At 32.4% G+C, this 24880-nt stretch overlaps 1 protein-coding gene across 1 annotated transcript in view; it reads left to right on the top strand.

The window, feature by feature from the left end:
• CSMD3 (CUB and Sushi multiple domains 3) overlaps positions 1-24880 on the top strand; it is a 1171706-nt gene that overhangs the window by 863303 nt on the left and 283523 nt on the right. The window contains 2 exon segments of the mRNA XM_059902305.1: positions 16734-16925; positions 24670-24808. Of these exon segments, the coding sequence (XP_059758288.1) occupies positions 16734-16925; positions 24670-24808 (331 nt within the window).

Raw genomic sequence — 24880 nt, forward strand, 5'->3', positions numbered from 1 at the left:
AGAACTATTTGATACTGTTGCCCTGCCAGCTATTTTGTATAACAGCAAGTTATGTCATAATCTATTCTGTGGCTTGAAAGATACCTAAAGCTGTCAGGCCATGAGTTGGCCAAATCACTGAGAAATATGTATTTTTGAAATATGCACAGAAGTAGAGGTTGCACAGATGTGCTGTAGAGCTATAGTCTGAATGTTCTTGCCATGAGTGTTTGTTATTTATTTTATAGGATAAATTAACAATTATTTATTTTATCATACTGTTTTATTATTTTACGATAGACATTTATGGCAGCAGTGGGATAGAAAGTACATACTGAATATTCATTTCTTAAGAAAGCTTAATTCCACCAAGATTTCTAAAAGAAAGTTCAGCTGAAGGAGGCTGTCAGGAAGACCCAGCAGAGATCAACAAGGATGTCAGACAAACTTATTCTCGCAAAATTTGAAACTAAACCCAAAAAGATAGCAGGAAAGGATCTAGAAGAATTTTTGTTTATTATGATTTGTGAATCAAAGCATTTTAGTACATCCAGAAACACATTTTTAAAAAAGTGGGGAGTTCCACATGATCCCATTTCAATTAAACATATTTAGGTAAATTGTAAAATTATTTTTAGAGGGTAAATCACATACTGATTGGTTATTTTTCTGTACAATCAAAAATTAGTAGAATACAGAATAAAATGAGACTTCCTTGGCTTGTATATTATATTAACATTCTGTTAAGCTACGGAGGGGGCAATTTTATATTCTAAAATATGAAACATAATTAAATGGTGATTTGGAGCCATGATAATACATCAACAACATCTTTGTCATTTTAAAGTATCTGATGTATTAAATTGATTATTATTATGATTATTTTAAAGTACCTATCTACTATAGCTATGTTCTTTTTAGTTGAATTATTTCCTAAATAAAATTTCTCCCTGGTTTTGGATTTATCCCTGGGACCCTGATATCATTGGTATTAATAGACCAATTTTTCCTAATAACTTGTTAACCTCATGTGAAAGATGGGATATTTTGATTGAGAATGTAGTATATATGATATTAAACATGAGATTTAGACCTAACAGTATATTAATATTTTAAGATATTGATACTTGATATTGTTATTTTATGAACAAATTGCCTACAAATTTTAATATGATAAGTTGTTGGAATACCTGTTTGGATTAACTACATGGTTCTTAGACTTTTATTACTTACATATTAAGGATTTTATACAAGTTGCTCATAATGTCTGCTAATCATCAAAAAAATTTTTTTTTTAATTTTGATGTGCTAATCATCAAAAAACCCAATAACAAGAGTCTGTCATACAGAGTGAAGTAAGTCAGAAAGCGAAAAACAAATACCGTATGCTAACACATATATAGGTAATCTAAAAAAAAAAAAAAAGGTCATGAAGAACCTAGGGGCGGGACGGGAGTAAAGACTCAGACCTACTAGAGAATGGACTTGAGGACACGGGGGCAGAGAAGGGTAACCTGGGACAAAGTGAGAGAGTGGCATGGACATATATACGCTACCAAACGTAAAACCGATAGCTAGTGGGAAGCAGCCACATAGCACAGGGAGATCAGCTCGGTGCTTTGTGACCACCTAGAGGGGTGGGATAGGGAGGGTGGGAGGGAGGGAGATGCAAGAGGGAAGAGATATGGGGAGCTATGTATATGTATAGCTGATTCACTTTGTTATAAAGCAGAAGCTAACACACCATTGTAAAGCAATTATACTCCAATAAAGATGTTAAAAAATAAAACAGTAACATCTCAATTAAAATAAAAGAAAATCGATGATGAAAATGCAACTTGTACACAATGTATGTTAACATACATGGGGACCATGTGATATCATTGACCATGTGAAAACTAGAAGACATAAATCTGTTTAAAAAAAAGCATGACTTTTCATTTAGAACAAATGAAAACTCTACTAATTTCATCACTTTATGTTCTAAATTCTCTTCTGCATGTATGAAAAGTGTTAACATGCCAGCTTCCTTACCAGAAGAACTTCCCAAATAGTTAAATGAGTCCAATCTTATATGTCACATCAGTAACATTAATCACCTCAAATATTTTAATTCCAGCAAAAGTTTTACTTTTTACCTCCATTTTATGAAGCAGAGTATAGTCTTTGAAAGTTTATTGTGATAAAGATGAAACATCTCATATTATAAATTTAGTTACAATTTTAACATTTCAATAATTAAACTTACTTAGACTTATTTTATGGTCCAGCATATATTTTTCTAGAAGAACCATGTGCATTTGAAAAGAATGTACACTTGCCATTATTGTGAATTAAATACCAATTAGATACAGTTGGTTGATAGCATTGTGTTTGAAGTGTTCTATATTATTACTGATATTTTGTCTACTTTTTTTTTTAAGCCACTAATGAAAGAGTAGCATTGAAATGCCCAACAGCAATTGTGGATTTGCCTGTTTATTCTTTCTATCTTATCGTGTCCTGTCATGTTTGTGTATCATGAAGATCTGTTACTAGGTGTGTACGTTTGAGATGCTATGCCTTCTTAATGAGTTGACTGTTTCATTAGAATGAAGTAGCTTTCTTTTTCTCTGGTAATTTTCCTTGTCTTGAAGTTTGCATTGTCTGATATGAATATCTTATAATTAGTGTTTGCACGGTATTTCATTTAGCATCCTTTTAACTTGTTAGTGTCTTTATATTTAAAGTAGGTTTCTACTTTAAACAGCACATGATTGAGATAGTACTTGCTTGAGTCTTGTTTTTTTATACAGTCTGAAGATTTCTGCCTTTTAATTGTAGTCTTTAATTTTTTTTCATCTTTATTGGAGTATAATTGCTTTACCATGTTGTGTTAGTTTCTGCTGTATAACAAAGTGAATCAGCTATATGTATACATATATCCCCATATCCCCTCCCTCTTGCATCTCCCTCCCACCCTCCCTATCCCACCCCTCTAGGTCGTCACAAAGCATGGAGCTGATCTCCCTGTACTATACAGCAGCTTTCCACAAGCCATCCACTTTACATTTGGTAATGTATATATGTCAGTGCTTCTCTTTCACTTCGTCCCAACTTCCCCTTCCCCCGAATTGCAGTCTTTAAATCATTAGACCGTTCACACATAATGTAATTGTTATGGTTTGGTTTGGCTGCCGTATTGCTATTTACTTTTATTGGACCCACCTGTGTATTTCCACCATCATTTTCTTCCCCTCTATTAACTTATTGGCTAAACATTTTGGAGGTGGGGGTGTACTTGCTCTAATATTAATAGCATACATCTTTGATCAAAACCTACCATTAACTTCTATTACACACCGTCATATATAATGTAAGAATGATAGTGTATTTACATTTCCCCCTTCTTTCCTTTGGACTGTTGTTTCCATTTATCTTACTTCTATTTATATTAACACCACAATACATTTTTTAAACTTCAAGCAAACAATTATCTTTTAAATATTTTTTAAATGAAACAAAGATCACATATTAAAATTATAGTGTTAAGGATAAGGCTATTTGTTTTGTGATAATAATACAAATATAAATTTTGGTGACACACAACTTCATGGCAAAAACAAAGCTCTTATAAAATTAAGAAACAGATATATACTTAGAATTGGTTGTGGTGAACATATAATTCATAACTGCAACCAAGCAAATTCTACCCATCACAATAAAACTGTCATTAAAATTTACAGATATTTTTATATACAGCAAAATAATTGAATTACATTTTTTGTGTGTATGACAAAGTAATGCTGATTCAAAAATAAATAAACTTTAGTATGTCAGTACCAGCTTCTGTTTTCTCTACTCATTGTCATTCAGACTTAGAAAAGTTTGCATCTCTGAAGCACTCTTTTTCATAATCAACCAAAATGCCCTACTATGGTTTTGAAATTTTTGATAATAAAACCTTTAAATTTGGTTGATTTATATTAAAATCATATGAAAATCTTTAATCAAAATATTCAGTTATTGGCATGTTAAAGATCTTCAGCTTTTGAAAATTTTGGTGAATTATAATTATTGAAAACAAAGTTTGGAAATAGGAAGACATTTAAATGCTATTTTTATGAAAGTTAAAAGTTAAAACACTGTATAAAATTAAAATTTGAAACTATTATTGTCCTGTAGTATGATTTGACTTGTGAAAAGAGAGTATCTTTTGATGAAGTTCTTATTTTTTAATCAGATTGAATTTATATTTTATACTATAATAGAATAAAATTGAGAAAACATACAATTATACAGCTTACAAGTGAAGTATTCCAAAAAAAATCATAATTTAAGACAACTTGGTAAGCTTTATATTATAAAAATTTTTGTCAAGAAAGGTATCTGAAAAGAAGTAAAAATTTACTATCTGTGAAAATACTTAAGCTGAAATATTTACACATTGTTGTATGAAATAAAATCAAATTGAAACTTTCCTCTATTTTAAAGAATTAGTCCTAAGCCTACCAGATACCTCAATACCTATAAAGAAAAACCTTTCTCAATTAAAAGTAGTATGGCCTGTAGAGACCTCTGTTAACATGCCAACGATTTAAAATGTATTAAAAATACCTTTAACAATACCAATAAAAATAAGAATATATTGAAAACCACATACTTAAGAAAAAATAGTAAAATGACATTAAATATATCTAGGAAACCAATTAGAGAATGTACATTTGTACCACAAATGATCATTTTGCTTATCTTATTTTTAATGTTTAATTAACTCATATGAAGATGTTTTTGTGTGCATAGACATGGCATTTTAATTTTTTAGAAATTATTTTTAGTAGTTTTTGCATAGATACTTATTTTGAAAAATTCATCAATGTAATATTATCAATCTGGTAAATCAGTACATATTTTTAATTACATAATTTAAATTACTTTTAGCTTTTTATTTCATGCCCACAATTTTTCACTTTCAATGACAAATGTCACCTGATTTTAATAAACATTTTATTATATTAAAGACATATACACATCTGCTGTCCCTCTTAGACTGTGTTCCTTTGAAGCGCAAGGTTTATCCTATTAATATTTGTATCACCAGAACTTGGCATTGTACCTGGTATTTAATACTTAGTAAATGTTAAATGAAACTGATTGAGTAGGAAATTTTTTAATAATGTAAAATTAAAAGCACACTGGTATTATATACTGTCAGTCAAGACTAATGTAAAACAATATTTATATGTTTTTACTCTTTTTTTGCTCACTAATTCTGGTGATCTCCAAATATTAGAATTCAATTCTGAATTAGACTTCTATATAATCCCTTATAATCCTTGGATATAAAATCAGTTTCCTGTTTAGGTACCTTTGACAGTCTTCAACCTAACATGCCTTTTGATTTCAAAGAAATTAGACCAGTGATTTTATTTTCACTTTTGTCCATGTATTAGAGCACAAGAATCAATGATGGTATGGAGGTGTTGGTTCTTATTACAGTTCATTCCCAATATAAAACATACTTGGCTTATAGTGGGTGCACAACAATTACCTGGTGAAATAAATGAGTAAATATGTATTTTAAAAAGGTATTTCTATATAAAGTACTTGGAATATATTATAACACTAGCTTTGTGGTTTCTTTTGCATTGGCAGCTTTGTTTCTCTCTAGAGGTGATAGGAGGAAAATCTCTGTCATGCTGCTATCTACTTTAACCTGACTTGCCATATCATTAGATGTATCCTTAGAAACATAATGAAATTCTAAAGATAGCTACGTTACTGAGTAGCTGGCAGAGTGTAGGCCTAATAATGATGTTGAACATTCTTTGTAAAATTGATGGATCTTGTACAAAGCAGGGACTCAGTCAAGGGCAAAATTCTCCAGGGTGAAATCCACCTCTAGGTTACCATCTGCATTTCACATATTTTCCGATTGATTTGATTCTAGATGGGATTTCCTTCCAGGTTAAATATTCCCATTACCCAGCTTGATTTCCTTATAGATAGTGAAGTGGAGAATATCGTGTCATTTCTTAGTCAATACAAAAATATAAGACAATAGAACTGGAAGAGAAGAGTGTAAGGCCTTGTGAATACCAAATTTGGACTGTGACCTTGCTGAAGTGTCTTGACATATTGCAAAAAAATATACAACAACTTCTTAGACAAACTACACAGTGAATAGTAAAATCTACTGGTCTTCAAAGATTTATCTCAGAGTTTATATTTTCATTGAATTATACAATATAATTGTTAGAATAGAACCTTAAGATTATTTTCTAATACTAAATCAGGCAGGTAGAAAATTATTACTATGTCAATTTTACCGATGAGGCAGTTAAAATTCAGGGAACTAATACAACCTGGTCAGTGTCCCCTTCTTACAACAGTACAGATTACAGTACAAGTCTTCTGCTTTTGATTTTATCCAGCTGTATAGAATCTAAGGTTTTTCTCTTTTGAAAGTTCTTGAGATAAACAAGTTTATACCAAAGAGTCTACTTTCTGAATGGAAAGGACACACAAGAACTTATGAGTGATTTAAGTGTATTTATTCTTTGTTGCACAGAGCAATGCCATAAGCAAACTGGACTGTTAATTTGCCCAAGGTCACCAAGATGGTAATTCAGACATTATCTCTGAATTATCATCCATAATATAGTCGAAACTTATACATGTGCTAGTTAGGACTGTGAAATATGTATTAGGTGAGGTGCACATTTCCAATTAAATTACACTCTCAATTAGATGAAACAAATATAAAATGAGAAGTCAGAAGTATATTTACAGTACTGATGAGTTGTAAAAATGGTGAGAACTCAGTCATTTTCTGTAGTATTTAGTGCTATCAGTATTGTTCTGAAAACAGCCTCAGGTTATCCAGATAGATTAATTAAAGCAAATTAAAATGTAATATAAATGTTGTTGCTGCAGTCTTGGAATAAATGTTTCCCAGTGTCAAACAAATGCTAAATTATAAACAAACCTTAAGCATATATTGAAATGACTAGCTGTAATTTTGTTCATTCATTCATCCATTCATTCATTTCACACACTTTTTTAAAAATAAATTTATTTATTTATTTATTTATTTATTTATGGCTGTGTTGGGTCTTCGTTGCGGTGCACGGGCTTCTTATTGCGGTGGCTTCTCTTGTTGCAGAGCACGTGCTCTAGGCACACGGGCTTCAGTAGTTATGGCACATGGGCTGAGTAGTTGTGGCTCTCGGGCTCTAGAGCACAGGCTCAGTAGTTGGGGCTCATGGGCTTAGTTGCTCCGCGGCATGTGGGATCTTCCTGGACCAGGGCTCAAACCGGTGTCTCCTGCATTGGCAGGCGGGTTCTTAACCACTGCGCCACCAGGGCAGTCCCCCACACATATTACTTGAACTATTTATTTTATTTATTTATTTTTTCATTGAAGTATAGTTGATTTACGGTGTTGTGCCAATCTCTGCTGTACAGCAAAGTGACTCCGTTACACACATATAGACATTCTTTTTTTATATATTCTTTTCCATTATAGTCTATCACAGGATATTGAATGTAGTCCCCTATGCTGTACAATAGGACCTTTTTGTTTATCCTTGATGAACTATTTTTAACTATTGTGAAAGATTCTCTTCAATTTCTTATATATAAGGACAATTTATTCCTAGGGTATAGCAACGCTTGATTTGATAAGGTCTCATGTTGCTTAACAATAAATTCACTAACTCTTTCAGTGGATTTAGACTATTGGTGAAGATTAAAAGCATTGTAAAAACAATTCCTAAGAAATGCTAATGTAAACTTTCTTAACTTGAGCATAAACTTTTTTAATTTACATACTTATTTATATATAATTAGCATGTGAATAACATATCTTGAAAAATTATTTTTACTGTATACAATAAGTAGTTATGAAATGGTATTACTTTTACATATCTATTTTTTTCACACCCTGAGTCATGAGAATTTTTAAGAAAAAACTGTTATGGATACAAGTTGTTTTTGGTGGAATAAAAACAGTTCAATTTTAAAGGAAAAGTTTGTCATTACAAATTTATTTCTGACTTATTATAATAACCAGATATAAAAATTCATTTTGTTAGAAGTAAATGCTACCATACAGAATAAAATCACTTGCATAAAAAATAAAGTAATATTACAAGATTTTGTATGTTTGCTAATGTTCAGTTTATTTCTTATGTCAGTGATTTTACATTCTATGGTGAAATTATTTCTAACAAAAGTATTTGTATCTGGGTATTATATTAAATTAGAAATAAATATGCAATGAGAAATTTTTACTTTCAAATGGAACAATATTTATTTGATTTTATTGATATCAATAGCATAGGAAAACTTTTTTATACATAGGTGAAATTTAATATTTTTTACATTTTTATTTACAAAAATTTGAAAATTAAAAGATTTTATGATTTTGCAAGTGTTTTGGACATGGTAAGCTGAGGGGCCTATTAGATATACAAGAAGTTAAATAGACAGTTGAATAGAATGGTCTGAAGCTCAGGAAAGACATTAAGACTGAATATATAAATTTGGGAAGCATTAAACTAAAAACAGCATTTAAAACCATGGGATAAGGTGAAGTTATCCAAGGAGAAACTGTAGAAAGATGGGAGCAGAACCATTAAGAACTAATCCCTGAGGTACTACAGCTCTCAGTCATTGGGTTAACAAGGTAGAGATAGCAAAAGATACCAAAAAGAGCAGCAAATAAGCCAGGAAAGAGAACTAGCAGTCTGATGACTGAGAAGCCAAGAAAAAAAGTGCTGTGACAAATATTGCTAAGATGTTTCTGAAAAAAGAAGGCACTAAGTTATCATTGAATTTGGCAGCCTAGATTTAGCAAGGACAGTTTAGTGAATACGTCTGATAAATGGCAGATGAAACTGGAGACAGTTGTATAGATATCTCCCACAGGACAGATGTTTAATAGGTTTCCTACTAAAGAAAGGAGAGAAATGAGAAAAATAGTTGGAAGATAATGGGAATGTAATGAGGATTTTGGTTGTTTATTTAAGATGGAAGTTGGAAGCCACATTTGTATGTTTTTGAGAATGACCCAGTACAAAAGGAAAACCTAGTGATTCAGAAGAGATGAAAAATGTTCAGGAATGAAGTCCTTGAGAAATAGAAAGGTTTTAATACCAGCAGGACAAGAACTAGGGTTAGCCTTACATAGAGAAAAGGGCACCTTCTTTGCTGCTACAGGAGAGGAAGTAGCGAATATGGATGCAGACGCCAGAGATTTGGTGAGGGCGCGCCTATCTTATTGCTTCTACTCTCTTAATGAACTGTAAGGAAAGAAATCACAAAAAAGAGAGGACAGGAAGAGCAAGAATGAGAAAAACAATTGGAAGGGACATGTTCTTGTTACTGCAATTACTTAATACCATTTGACACATATATGGCTAAATTTGGCATATATCAGGTTAAATTTTATTTTTATTACTTCTAATAATACCCGCAAAATAACCTTGAGTCTTTCTTTTTTGCTTCCCTTTATGGTGAAATATCAGGAGCAAGAAAATTTTTGTGTGTAGTGAAGGGTTATAAACTGTTCTTGCCTTTCTGTTTCGATGTAGGTCTAACTTTTTTGCCCAATTCTTTTGTTAATAAACAACTGTCAAAGTTCCATTAGTAGGGTATGGCTTTTTATTGTTTTATCTGGTAATGGGATAGGTTTGTGCTGAGACAATATACTCTAATGGCTAAGAGCCCTGCTGTTTCTTGATTCAAATTTCATCTCTGCTAAGAGCAAACATTTAACATCATGGAGGCTTATTTTACCCATTTAAAGTAGGGATAATAATACTTCATAACGATTTGTGTTTTAGCCTAAGAGTATAAACTTAGCTTCTAGTTCAGTGTTTTGCACAATGTATGCTCTCAATAGAGACAATAATAGTAATCATCATTATTTTATTGGTATCTATTCTGATTGCCCTTCACGTTGAACAACTACATCTCTTTCTTAGATACACAGATTTATTTCAGTTTGACAAAATATACACCAATGGAATCCTGTGAATAAGACTGTATTGTTAATATCTGTGCAATTTTTTAAGTAAGAAATTAATACATTTAAAGCTAAGTGTTATAAATATGTAGGTTTTTGGACTATTCCAATCAGAATGATAGGCAGGTAGGTAGCTGCTCTTCTGATTTTAAAATGACAATAAAGATTAATAACATATTTTAGAAATTTCAATTTAAGTCATTATTTCACTTGAACTTTATACTGTAGTTCACACTTTCAGCACTTTTTATTACAAACACTCTATCACTTTTACTTAAGAAATGCCCCTCGGTTACGGTCTCATGTCTGCATAGGACACTTCATCCACTTTAAGTAACTATGTGATGTTGGTCAGGCTTCTTATCTTTTTTTAGCCTCAATCTTCTCATTGGGAAGATATGGATACTAATAGTACCCAGACTTCTTGTGAATCAGATGAGATACAGATCATAGTACAAGTGTTTGAAAGACAGTAAGTGTCCAATAAATATTACATAATGATAATATTAACTAGTCACATACTCTTCTATTTATATACCTTTTCCCTGTGACTATTATCATTTCTACTGAATAATCAGCTGTGAAACAGACTAACCAGTTGATAATTCCTATTCTAGACTAACCAAAATGTAAATGGCCATTTCTTTTGGGGGGGGGACAAGGAAGGGAAGTCATCTTTTATAGTTAATTTCATTAGGTTTTGAAAGCTAAATCCAAGATATATTTGGATAGGATAGCATATAAGCCTATTATATACACTTTCTAGAATGTTCCTTTCATGATATCATTGCAGGTGAGATAACAAGTTTGTTAAGACCCTTTATCTTTGTTGGAATTTATGCTTACTTTACACATTTATGTTAAGAAGAATCAGGAATAAATGACAAACTTAAACCTAATAGAACAAATAGAGATATTCATTTCATCAATTAAATTTGAAGTAATTTGAACTAAAAACACTGAGACAATGAATAGAAATTACCTATCTTAATACACTGGTGGCAAGTATATTATTTTCTAATATATACTTTTAAAATTTTTACATCTTTAAAATAGTTGATAAATTAAAATACTTAATTGCAAAAAAGTCCTCATTCTATAGAAACACCCTGTATATTATTCCACAGTAGAAGAGAATAGAGAGGAACAAACATCTACTTAAAAATATATATATAACAATAGTAATAAAATGCAAATAAGAATTATATATCTTGAGAATTGTATGTTCCACAAAAGTGAACAACAAATGTCAAATAAAAATTCTTAATCTATTTTTACATATGTGACTAATAGTTATTAAGTTCTAATATTATATAATTATTTTTAAATCATGCTAATTTTGTGAGATTATTTCAGTCCTAATTTCCAAGGAGATACAGCATGACTTTTTTTTTTTTAATTCAAACAGAAAGTCACAAAAATTATAATCATCCTCATCAGTTCACTCAGTCCCATGTAATTAATTTTTTTTTCATCCTGGTCTTTTGTTAGCACTTTTTTGAATTCATCAGTTTTCCATTAGAGTTCTGAAAATGCTTATTCATTCAGTTCAGCAGTATAGTCAGTTACCAGAAACCTGTACTTGTCAGTCTTTTCCATGAATTCCTTGAAGATGAAACCCTTTTATAGGAACATTTTTGCAAAAGCATCAGAGTACACCCAGACCTGTCTGTAAATGTCAAAAGACTTAAAAATGACCACAGTTCAAGATTTGATGAAAGTTCATAATAATGCAATTGACAAGGAAATTTAGTTATTTCTGAGATATACATTTTAAAGTAATAACTAGAATTGACTTATAACATTATACCAGAACATATAAGGTTTTTAGAAATTTCATGTAATGTCTGAAACATTTATATTAACATATTTCCATACAAACAACCCAAAGGAAGTTTAGTATTAGTTGTTTTTTTTTGTTTTTTTTTTTATACTGCAGGTTCTTATTAGTCATCAATTTTATACACATCAGTGTATACATGTCAATCCCAATCACCCAATTCAGCACACCACCATCCCCACACCACTGCGGTTTTCCCCCCTTGGTGTCCATACGTTTGTTCTCTACATCTGTGTCTCAACTTCTGCCCCAGCATGACTTTTTAAATGTTTATATATTTTCTTCGGTGTCTATAGTTTCTACTTAATACAGAAAACAAGAATGACTGATGCCAAAATTAATGTAATTTTGTCTACCCACAAACACAGTGTATAACCAGTATAGAGATTAAACTTTGAATAAGTAAAGAAACTAAGACAATAGCATTCACAGCAAGTAATTCTTTCTGTGTGTATTTAACTAATTGCTTTCAGAACTCAAGTAACTGCAAGAAGAAAAAAATTATTTGGTCTTTCACTAAACCCCATCATTCTCTATTGTGTTTTAAAATCTTACTCCTAATTTATTTATTAGTTGAGAGAAAAAGGAAGAGTACAGTTTTACCACCTCTCTTCCTTCAAGTCAACCAGGCAAATGAATATTTTTACATATTATATATTAGCTAAAGGCAAATGAATATTTTTACATATTATATATTAGCTATCATATTGAAGCCTTTATATTTTAGCTACTAGGTTCCACTTTAAATCTTTAAGCACAGTGACTCTGACAATATGGCCGAAACATCTTTTTTCCCTCAAACTCTAGTAAGACATGGTCATACCAACTACTTTCAGTGTTTTTGTAACATTGTTATATGTACATTTTTACTTTGAGAATGTTCATATTAAGCTTCAAGCTTTTTGCAGAGTCCAGCACATAGGAAGCCTCTACAACAATGACAAAAAACAACAACAAAAGAATATTTTTCATAATCTGTATATCATTCTACTTTTCAGCTTGAAAGCTGTAGCACATTTTACATTTATATCACTCCTTTCCAATTAAAACATCCTAAGTGTAAATCTTGTATGTAGGACATCCTGCTCCAGTTTTGTATTGTAAAACCAATCCATATATCAGTTTTAGTGTTGGTGGAAACCATTCCAGAGCAATTCAAGAAAAGCTTAATGACTGAGTTTATCACAAAAGCATTTACAAAAAAAAAAGTCTATCAATATTGAAAGATTATAATTGCCAGACCCTGTAATGCCTGATGGATGTTCTGCTAAGGAACACTGATAGGAATTACAGAACAAATCCAATTGGAAATTGGAACCAAGTCCCTGCCCCACTTCCCTCAATATTCTCCAATATGAGTCTGATTGTTATTCTATTAACAACTAAAAATAACTCTCTCAAAAATAACTCAAATGAAAGAAGATTGAATATTTTTAAGATGGACACATTTATGTGCACTGTAGCTTTTCTATTTATGGATATAATCTCTGTATTTTTTATAATTTCTTAATGGGGTTTATTATATTTAACTGAGAAAGAAAATGTATCTCTAGGACAGTTAACAGGTAGAAGAGGACAGTCTAGTGTAACATTTAAGGGTTTGGCTTCTGAAATCATACTGACTGGGGTTCAAACCTTGGTTCTGCACTCTTTAGTTTTTGTAATATTGAACAGGTTACTTAATCTTCCTAAACTTTAGTTTTCTCACCTCTAAAATAAAACAAATAATGGCACTTGACCCATTGGGTTGCTAGGAGAATTAAAGGAATTATACATGCAACGTCTTTGTCCTTGGCTATTGCTCAGAAACACTAGTTTGTCAGTAAAATGAAGCAAAACTGTTAGGATTTCTGATGATGTGTATAATGATACATAGATTTAATTTAAGTGGTCAGTAAAATAACATTTGCAGTCTACATCTTGTAACCCTTTTTAAAAAGTAACCCTTTTAAAAATAACCTTTTAGAGTCATGTACCACAATGTTCGTTGCAGCTCTGTTTATAATAGCCAGGACATGGAAGCAACCTAAGTGTCCATCGACAGATGAATGGATAAAGAACATGTGGCACATATATACAATGGAATATTACTCAGCCATAAAAAGAAATGAAATTGGGTTATTTGTAGTGAGGTGGATGGACCTAGAGTCTGTCATACAGTGAAGTAACTCAGAAAGAGAAAAACAAATACCATATGTTAACACAAATATATGGAATCTAAAAAAAAAAAAAAAGGTTCTGAAGAACCTAGGGGCAAGACAGGAATAAAGATGCAGACATAGAGAATGGACTTGAGGACACAGGGAGGGGGAAGGGTAAACTGGGGCGAAGTGAGAGAGTGGCATGGATATATATACGCTACCAAATGTAAAATAGATAGCTAGTGGGAAGCAGCCACATAGCACAGGGAGATCAGCTCAGTGCTTTGTGACCACCTAGAGGGGTGGGATAGGGAGGGTGGGAGGGAGACGCAAGAGGGAGGAGATGGGGGAGATATGTATACGTATAGCTGGTTCACTTTGTTATAAAGCAGAAACTAACACACCATTGTAAAGCAATTATACTCCAATAAAGATGTTAAAAAACCTAAAATAAAAATAAAAATATCCTTTTTTTACCCTTTCTGAAAACATATATAAAACAATTTGCAGTCAGTTCAGTTGTGTGTGTATATATATGTGATTATATATAATATTACTTTTTTGTTGTTGCTGCTTTTATGCAGTCTCAGACTTAACATACCACCAACATTAGGTTTTTTGGGGTGAGTATTAGGGAGATGAGCTATCTATACAAAAAGTACACCTGGTAGATTGTAATAAATTGATTGGTATATTGGTGAATTTATCTATCTATCTGTATCTACCTACCTACCTTTGTACCTGTTTACTAACCTACTAGGGATGTATACAACAGAATCTGTTTGTAGGTGCCACCGCTATGCAGTTTGAACAATTTGAAGTCTGTTCAGTTTTATGTCTGCCTATTTCTTCTTTGTATTCCTAGCACCTAGCACCTTGTCTGGAATATATTAAGTTAGTAAATGAATGAATGAGTGAATACCAGTTATGTGTCTGTAATCCAGCCATTTGTGTAGTTACTTTAATACGCAGTTTAAAAAATAATTTGTACAAGGGCTGAATCCTATGTTTATGAATATAGTTTAATAAGTAGCTTCAATGAAAAATTTAATAGCTTTTTTGTCTTGATACTTAATTATCATATGCTTTAGGGTAAATCTGCTTTGTGGTAATTCAAAGTAATATCTTGTTCCATTAACCTGAATAATTGTAGTTAATCATACTATTAAATGTACCCTATACTGTATATAGAAGAACAGTTGCTTTCCTGTGGTCCCATACTCTCCTCTAATGATTTTTTAAACTTTTTGAAATTTTTAAATAATTTTAGATTTATATGCAATTGTAAGAAATAATAGAGATCCTGTATACCCTTTACCCAATTTCCTCCAATGATGATTTCTTGTATGACTATAGCACAATATCACAAGCAGAAAATTGACTCTGATAACAATCCATGAACCTGATTCAGATTTCATTAGTTTTATATATGCTCATTTTTGTGTGTATGTTTAGTTTGTATATAGTTTTATGTAGATTTGATCGCCACCACCAGAGGTAAACACAGTACGGTTCCATCACAACGATCCTCCTAGTTACTGTTTTATAGTCCTAGTCATCTCCTTCCATCCCCTCCCCTTACAATTCTTGGTAACCAGTCATCTGTTTTCCAACTTCATAATTTTGTCAGTTCAAGAATGTTACGTAAATAGAGGCAAACAGTATAAAACATTTTGCTATTGCATTTTTGTTACTCATCATATTTGCCTTCAGATCCATCCAAGCTGTCTTGTATATCATCATTCCTTTTTTATTACTGACCAGTATTCCATGGTATGAATTTAGTTTAATGATTCACCTGTTGAAGGTGGTTTGTTCCTAGTTTTTAGCGATTACAAATAAAACTCCTGTGAACATCCACGTTCAGGTTTCTATTTCTCTGGAATAAATGTGCAAGAGTACAATTACTGGGTTATGGTAAGCACATTTATTTTTGCAAGAAAGTGCCATCTTCTTTCCAGAGTGGCTGTACCATTTTACATTTCTACCAGCAATGGATAAGTAATTCAGTTTTTTGCAGAATCTTGCCAGCATTTGGTGTTACTATATTTTTTATTTTAGCTGATCTGATAGGTATGTAGTAATATCTCATTGTGGTTTTAAATTGCATTTCCTTAATGGCTAATAATATTGAACATTTTTTCACGTGCCATCTGGTATCCTCTTTATTGAAATGTTTTTTGCCCATTTTCTAGTTGGATTTTTTTCTTTCTGTTTTTATCACAGTTGAGTTTTAAGAATTCTTTATATATTCCAGATACAAGTCCTTTGTGGAATATAGCCCGTGCAAATATGTTCTTCCAGTCTGCACCTGTCTTTTCATCCTCTTCACAGTGTCTTTCACAGAGTATCAAAAAACAGATTTTGAGTAAATTTATTATTTAGCTACTCAAATGCCATGTCCCTGCTTGAAGCAAGTTAGCACATAAATTATTTACCAAAAACAATTAAAAAGTATTTATTGTGCAGGTATTTAAAAATTAGCCCAAGCATTTTTTAATTGAAGTATAGTTGATTTACAATATTATATTAATTTCTGGTGTACAGCATAGTGATTCATAGATAGTTTTTACAGATTATATACTCCATTAAAAAAGCAACAAGGAGATATTGTACAGCACAGGGAATTATGGTCCAAGCATTTTTTAAGTTAATTTTCTGAAAGCACATAGATATGCAGAAGCTTCTCAAATATATGATCTGGAACTTTGAAGGTGATTTTGGATAGCATCAAAACTAAAGGTTTGTTTCTGTCTTTTCATAGGTTCTGTTGCCACTGCATGTCGTGACCCAGGGGTTCCCATGAATGGGACTCGAAATGGGGATGGACGAGAACCTGGGGACACTGTTGTTTTTCAGTGTGACCCAGGATATGAGCTTCAAGGAGAGGAAAGAATAACCTGCATTCAGGTAGAAAATCGATACTTCTGGCAGCCCAGCCCACCAGTTTGTATAGGTATGAATTTAGAACAATTAAAATTTTATACAGGTGTAAAACAATGAAATGCACAAAAAGTAAATCATTGTTATTTTTCCCCTGAGGAGAGGGTCTATAATTTTATTAGATTCTCAGTGGTTCTAACACTCTAACAAAAAAAAAAACAGTAAAGAATCAAAGTTCTTCAAATGTATGGACACCAAGGGGGGAAAGTGGCAGGGTGGATGGTGGTGGTGGGTTGAATTGGGAGATTGGGATTGACATATATACACTAATATGTATAAAATAGATAACTAATAAGAACCTGCTGTATAAAAAAATAAATAAAATAAAATTCAAAAATTCAATAGAAATAATAGAATCAAAGTTCTTGAAAAATCTTCATCTTCCCTATCTACTATACAAATGTAGTTATTCACTGCTTTTAAAATTTAAAGAGTGGATTCAGACTCTGTATTTAAAATGGGCCAGGTTGATCTTGCCTCAATAATGGTTATTCCTTCTAAGAAAGAAAATTTTATCAGAACTTATGTTTGAGTTTCAAAGCTTTGACTTTCCCTTCAATCCATGTATTCCAAATGAATTATCAGTTTTTATTTTGATGATCTAAGGATTTGCAGCCGCTTGGTTAATACTTCCAACTCTCTGCCTTTTGAATCCATGGTCTATTCTTGAATCTCCAAGTTAGACTCTAGAAAATTAAGATACATATTATTTCCCTACTGGGTCTGAGAAAAAGTTAGAGGGATATACCACCTTTGGAATAAAAATAGTAAGAAAACTTGCTATATAAACTTTAAAAAAAATCTTGTTATTAAGGTTCTTAAATTCAGCTAGTTTAATCTCAAAACTTGAGCTCAAGTGTTTTAAAATTGGCATCATCTAGAATGTATAATACAGTTTGCCCAAAGTACGTTATGTGTACTCAAAATTTTATTTATCATATTCTTTCCCTTACTACACTGCAAGCACCTTGGGAGAAGATTCCATATCTTGTTCAGGGTATTTCTTATAGCATGCAAATTTAGCACTTTTAGGAGAGAAAGCCTTATTTTTGTTCACTTTATATCTAACTCATAAATACATTTTCAATAATCATTTCCAAGTGAGTCACATGATAATAAGAAAAGAGTGTTTAGTACCTTAGTCAGAAGTGAACAAATCAAGCACTCAGTTATTCAGATTTACTTTACCCCATTTTATGCTTCTTATGCAAGAGCTGCAAACTCAAATTCATTAGTGTGTCCTATGTGTTGATCTAGGCATTGAGGATTTAGCAGTACAGTAAGACAGAAGAGTTCCCTGTTTTTGTGAACTTCTCTAGTAAAGTGAAAACTGAAAAATCTGAATTCATATCACATCTTTTGTATTTTATATGTTGGAATTTAAAAAAACACAATACACAGAGCAAAACACATCTAAAGGCTCAAACCAGGCAGGGAGTAGACAGATAGTTGTAGACTTCTGTAGAAAATGGAGCAGATGATAAGGAAAAAGCTTATTAAAGGGACATAAAAAAAGCACAGAATAAGGGTGTACATTGAGCCAGTTCAGATTTAGCCATATTTTCCTTTACAGTTTATTATTTCCGTTTATACCTATGTTGCTCTCTATGTACCACTGAAAGATTCTAAATCCTCAAACATTGATTAATTTACATTTACTATAAATACACTCATAAAAGCAGAGGAAAAAATACAGAGAAAAAAATATTTTCAAAGGAAAAGGAACTGAAACAATCAAGTTTTCATTTGTTTACTGGACAGTTAACCTAAAAAATATGCCAATTAAACTAAAATGCCACATTCAAATTAATTGGAATTTGACTGAGTATCTTGTAAAGAGAATCTTTGTGTAAAGAGGAAATGACAAAACTCCACAGACATACTGTAGAACTTCTTGTTTTATTGCGATTCTTAGACCTATTAAACGGGTGTTATTTATTAGAATTACTAGAAAGGCTATATTATGTCAAATGTTGTCATGTAGAGAATTCTGAAACATTGAACAGCTTTACACTGAAATGCTAGAAAACACGAAAATCCAAAAGGTTAAAAGAGTAAAGAACTTTGAGATAGGCTGTTAAAAAATTCCATTTGTAGACAAGACTTTAGCCAGCAAGTCATAATTCTAGAAAATAAAAGTTAAACACCAAATTTTACTTAAATTAAGCAGATTGTGGGAATTTTTTGTAAGGACAGTGGTGCTGTGTATAATTTTTTGGTAGGAAAAGATTGCTTAAGGAGAGGATATGCATTAGAGCTTCTCTGAGGAAGATAATAACCTTAAAAAAAAAAGTCTGAAAAATTGCTAAGCTGCAGAAAACTTGACCTCTGAAACTTATAAGAAAGAACTCCATGATTGGAAATACTATGCCAAAGATTAAACCCTGAACTTTTTAGAAACTTTGTAAGTCTATGTCTCAGACCCTGGAGCATAAAGCATTTTGCTTGCATGTAGAAGTAGTCAACCTTATAGCAAACACCAAGCAGAAGGACAGTCATTTTTAAGAAAGTTAATAGAATTCATTCTAACAGAATTGACAGTGTGAAGATTACTTTGACATTGCCAGAGGGAAAGTAACAGCACTCAATATGAAGGTAAATAACAAAGACATTAGTATGGGTGGGCTGCTGAGAAAGACAGTAGACACAAAACTGAATAGGGGAGAAAAATTAAGATAGTAAAATCATTATCAATAGTTGCCTGTATAACTGTCTCATAAGAAATTACATGCAGAACAAATCATTAATGTGTCAGAACTCTATGGAACCTAACTAAAAATTTAATTCATAAATATATTTGATTTAAAGAGAATCTTATTTTGGATGCTTTATGATTAGATGCATAAAAGTAAAAGATGTATTTTCCAAATGGTATTTAAAGTTTAATATATTAAATGCAAAGAGAGTTTTCTTTACTACTGAGTTGTTTGGGACATACAAATGTTAGATAATGTCTCAGCTTGTCTCAATGGCTTTTATAGATTTTCAAAATCTACTACAGTTATGAAATTTATCTGGAAAACCTCAATAAATAATTGTAATAATAGAATCAAAAGAATTTTAAAGGATCTTATGCTCCAATAATAGTATAATGACAAAATATATCCAGTAAGATACTTAAAAATATGTGTAATGGATTTTCCTATATCTTATATGATAAAGGGTATACACGTATAAACGTATATGTGGATGTGTTCATGTGTATAAAATTGCTAACGATAAAAAAGACCAAAGTTTCCTGTGAAAAATAAGGAGAACTGAAACAAACAAATAAAATTGCCCCCATGATCCCCCAAAGTACAAATGATACCACTTCCTTAGAATGTGAAAAAAAACACAAACATTCCTGCCTTTTGTGCATATATACATATATATATATACACCTATGTAACTGCATTTGCTATTACACATATTTTTCTAATATTTTTCACATATGATTTTAAAAGTTCCAAAGATAAAATATGCTATTATTTTTATCAAAACATATAACTTTTATCAAAACAAAATTTTTTTTTTATCAAAACAAATTAGATTGCCGTTCAGACTTATTCATCTTTAGTCTTCACAATCAATACAAGAAGTCAATAGCAATTCAACAAACATTTATGGAATGTGTAGTATATGCTAAATCTCACATAGAAAATAACATATAAAACACAGTCTTTAGCTTGCAGATTACTGATGAATGCAGATACCTGAAAGTAATATTTAAATAAAATATGGTAAGGGAAATGATGGAGATAGGCACAGGTTGCTATGTATACCAGAGTGTGTTGGAGAGAGCTGAAGTAGAGCCCAGGCTGAGAATTTCTAGGAAAACTCCCTGGAGGCAGTGATGAATCTTGAGACATAAGTAAAAGTTATATAGAGGAAGAAGGGAAGACATTTCAGGAAAAACAAATAGGATGCATAAAGGCATGTAAATACAAGGAACAAGCAAATGATAGTTTTGGGTGTAAATTATGTGTCTAGATTGGTGGTTGATGCAATTGGAAAGGTTGCAGGGGTCAAGACACGAAAGCTATACTGGAGTCGGGGCATTATCTTTTAGGCAATGTGTAATAACTGCAGAATTTTATGCATGGGCATGGTATGATTAGATGTTTTCACTGGGAAGATGAAATGGAGGAAATGAGATTATACTAGAGGCATGGGAAACAAAAAATATTGCAATAATTCTGGAGGCATGTAAAAGTCAGATCTAGAAATGTGGTATTAGAAAAGGAAAGAAGAGATAGATTGAAAAATATCTATGAGGAACTGAGGTAGAGTCTTGGTAGTGCTTCTTGATAGACTGGAGTCAAGGGTGCAAAAAAGAAAAGGGAAGAATCTTAGGCCTCTAGCTTGGGAATGTATGTGGTTGGATGATAGTGCTAACCAAACAACCTAGGAACACAGGAGAAATTTGAGTTGAGGTTTGGATATGTTGGATATTCTGTGTTTGATGTACCCACAGTGATCAGGTAGAGATAGCCAGTAAGCACTTGAGCATATGGTTTAGAATTAAGCAGAGACATCTGTTGGAGATGATAGGAAAAAGGGGTTATCAGTATGTAAGTGGAAGATAAACTCACAATTCGGACATGATCAACAAGGAAGAATGTAATGGAGTGAAAATTAGAGACGATTAGGTAAGGAATTCAGGAGAATACCAGAATTATAAGATGAAGTGAAAGAAGTTCTTGCCAATAAAACTGAGATCTGTACAAAGACATCAGAAGAAAATTAGAAGTGGATTTCCAAAAACGAGGAGAGTGAATTTACGGTGAAAGTCGACAGTTAAGGATGACTGCAGATATGAAGAGAAAGATAAAGGCAGAAATACCCTCCTATATTAGTCAATACAAAAGTCATTTGAGGGTGAGCTAGGGAGTGTTATGTGTGGGAGACTCGGAGGCTAAGGGAAATAGCAATGGCTGGAGAGAGCAGGAGAGGTGGAAAGGACCAAATAAAGACATCTAGAGTCCCTAAGCAACAAAAAGGTTGTTGTCTCTCTAAATATAATTTCAAATAAAAAAAAATTCTAAGCCTGAGATAAGTTTTCTCAGGATGAATACTTTGGTACTTTTCTTCAAGATATAACATAAGAAGCTATTTTTTCCCAGTGATCTGCTTTGCTAATCATGTTAGTCTGCCTACAGGTACATATAGTACATAGGTGATAAAAGAGCGAATGAGATTAGACTTCCTTTTCAAAAGGCGTAGTTGTAAAATAAAAAACAAATTCAAAATAAGTGAGGAGAGACTTTTATTAACAAGGAATTATTGTACAATTTTACTATTGTTATATATGGAAATATCAAATCACTATGTTATACACCAAAAACTAGCAGTGTTGTAGGTCAATTATAATTCAAAAACAAACAAACTCATAGAAAAAGAGATCAGATTTTTGGTTACCAGAGTCAGGGGGTCAGGGAGAGCTAATTGGATGAAATTGGTTCAAAAGCACAAACTTCTAGTTTCAAGATTGATAAGTACTGCGAATGTAACATACAATGTGATATGTGACGCTGCTGTATGTTATCTATGAAAGTTAAGAGAGCAAATCTTAAGAGTTCTCATCACAAGGAATTTTTAAAATTTTTTCTTTAATTTTGTATCTATATGATAAGACAGATGTTTACCAAACTCATGATGGTGATCATTTAAAAGCTAAAAAGGATTTTTGTAGTGTGTGGGTAGGAGCACTACTGTGATAGGGAGAGCAATGTGATGGTGAGATCTTCCAGCACCTGAAGAATTAGGAAAAGGGGATTTTTCTTTTATAGAGAGGAGTACACAAGGCTGGAAAGAACCAGGTGTGGGGAAGTGAAATGAAAGGGTGGCCCAGAATGCTGTACTCTGAATCCAGCCTATCCTCAGGAGGGGTTGTGTGCTCACTCAAGACTGAGGGAGAGCCAGAGTTCAAGGACCTAGAGAAAGGAGAGAAGCTTGACCAAAGTTTGGTTACAAGCAGTTTATTATGATTGATCAGTGAGGTCAAGCAATTCAACTAATCATTTGAGTCAAAGAGTGGGAATTTGCAGGGTCCATGTCTGGTCTTGTCATAGGAAAGTGAGGGGGCTTATTTAAAGGATTTTATCAAAGACCTGATAAGTGAATCTTATCTGAGTCAGATGGTGAAGGGTGGTTCTTCACAGTGAGCCCAAACACAAAAGGGTGAGGGGATTTCTTAACCATCAGGTAAAATTCAACATTTTCAGTTGAAGAAAAGGTGAAAGGAAATAGGTTAGAGGAAACTTTGTTTTATTTTTAGGATGAAAGAGACTTGAACACCTATGGACAAAGGGGAGGAAACCAGAGAGAATAAAAGAGACAAATGAACACAGGTTCTGGAGAAGGAAGAGAGATTGTGTGATTGAGTCGAGGGTGTTATCTTGATTAATAGGAGGGACTCGTTAAATATTCAGGAAGCGTTGAAGTTTGAATAGGGAGAACTAAAGTTGAGATAGTTTGTTTAATCATTTGATATGATACCACAAAAAACATACAGGTGATAGGTAAGTCGTGGTAAATGAATTAAGGCTAAGCAAATAAATATTCTCAGTAGAGTAGGTCATCTACTGTGACTGAGGCACTGAGACAAAGGTAGCAGAGGGTCATGGGGAAATGTATCAATAATAGCAGACAGCCATTATTTAAGATGGTAACAATTACCAAATTCTAATGATGATATTACATATCTAGGCCCAGGCAAAGAACAAATATCTGAAATGTTACCAGAACCAAAATTCTCCTCCTTCCAAAACCAGTTTTATGCTGTCAAAAGAATTCCGTATGCCTTACAACTGAATGGTAAAATTTATCTGAGGAAAACTATAATTTTAAAACTCAGATAACAATGATGATGTGGTGATTATGTGTAGGAGACATCATTACATCGTGAGAATCCCAATCTCAGTCTCAATCTCTTTCTCGGTGCCCACACCGATGTTTACATCCCCACTGTCACACTCCCCCACCAGGGCCCTCCATATCTTAATCTCTCTATTTTTCTGCAGCTGCCAACTTTGTGTAATATATTATTTTCTGATCAAGCTGTGTTTAACAGACTCTGACAATAATCCCGTGAAGAGTCTAATCTCTGAATTTCTCTGACAATTTTTTGAGACTCTCCTTTGAAGTGTTACAGAAACCTTTGGGCCACAATAATAACAACTGTCTGTTTTCATCAACAAGTCAGGCAACTAGAATTTAAGAATATCCTAACACTCAGTATAGGAGTAAAGTGCTATAGATTCTCAGATAGTTATCCATTTTCACTCATTAACCATTATGAACGCCTCTTCCTCTGTATAAAGGTAGCAGGGAAGATTTGAAAATGAGCTAAATACGTCGTATTCTATTACTCCACTTACTATTCGAGATTTTGTTTTGCTTTGTTTTGTTTCTATCTTTTTTGCAGTAACCTTCAGATTTTTTCCTAGTACCCAGGGTGAAACCATTTTTACTCCTCTTCTTAATGCTTTTCTACATGAAACAAAATATTAATAGCAAGGGAAACAAATATAAATATAACTTTTTCTTATCGTTTGAAGCCAGTAAAGGAGCTAAATTCAATGTATGTATGTATGTATTTAGCATTTTAATTGTCTTTCTTGAAAGATAATGCAGTATTTAAGCATCCAGTACTGTAAAAAATCATCTGTACAAAACCTCCTAAACTTTTTTAGATAAGTGTTTTCACAAATACGGATATATGATACATTTTATTAATCACTTAAGGGGTTTTGTTTGTTTGTTTTAAATTAAAGCACCCTGTGGAGGCAATTTAACAGGATCTTCAGGCTTTATTCTTTCACCAAACTTCCCTCACCCATATCCCCACAGCAGGGACTGTGGCTGGACCATCACCGTGAACGCAGACTATGTTATCTCCTTGGCATTTATCAGGTGAGTTCCCATACAGTTCCACATTCTAAAAATCTTTTTGCTCTTTTGCTTTAGCATTTCACTAGGCAAATT

This window comes from Balaenoptera ricei, chromosome 17, assembly GCF_028023285.1.
Source record: "Balaenoptera ricei isolate mBalRic1 chromosome 17, mBalRic1.hap2, whole genome shotgun sequence".
Taxonomy (NCBI): domain Eukaryota; kingdom Metazoa; phylum Chordata; class Mammalia; order Artiodactyla; family Balaenopteridae; genus Balaenoptera; species Balaenoptera ricei.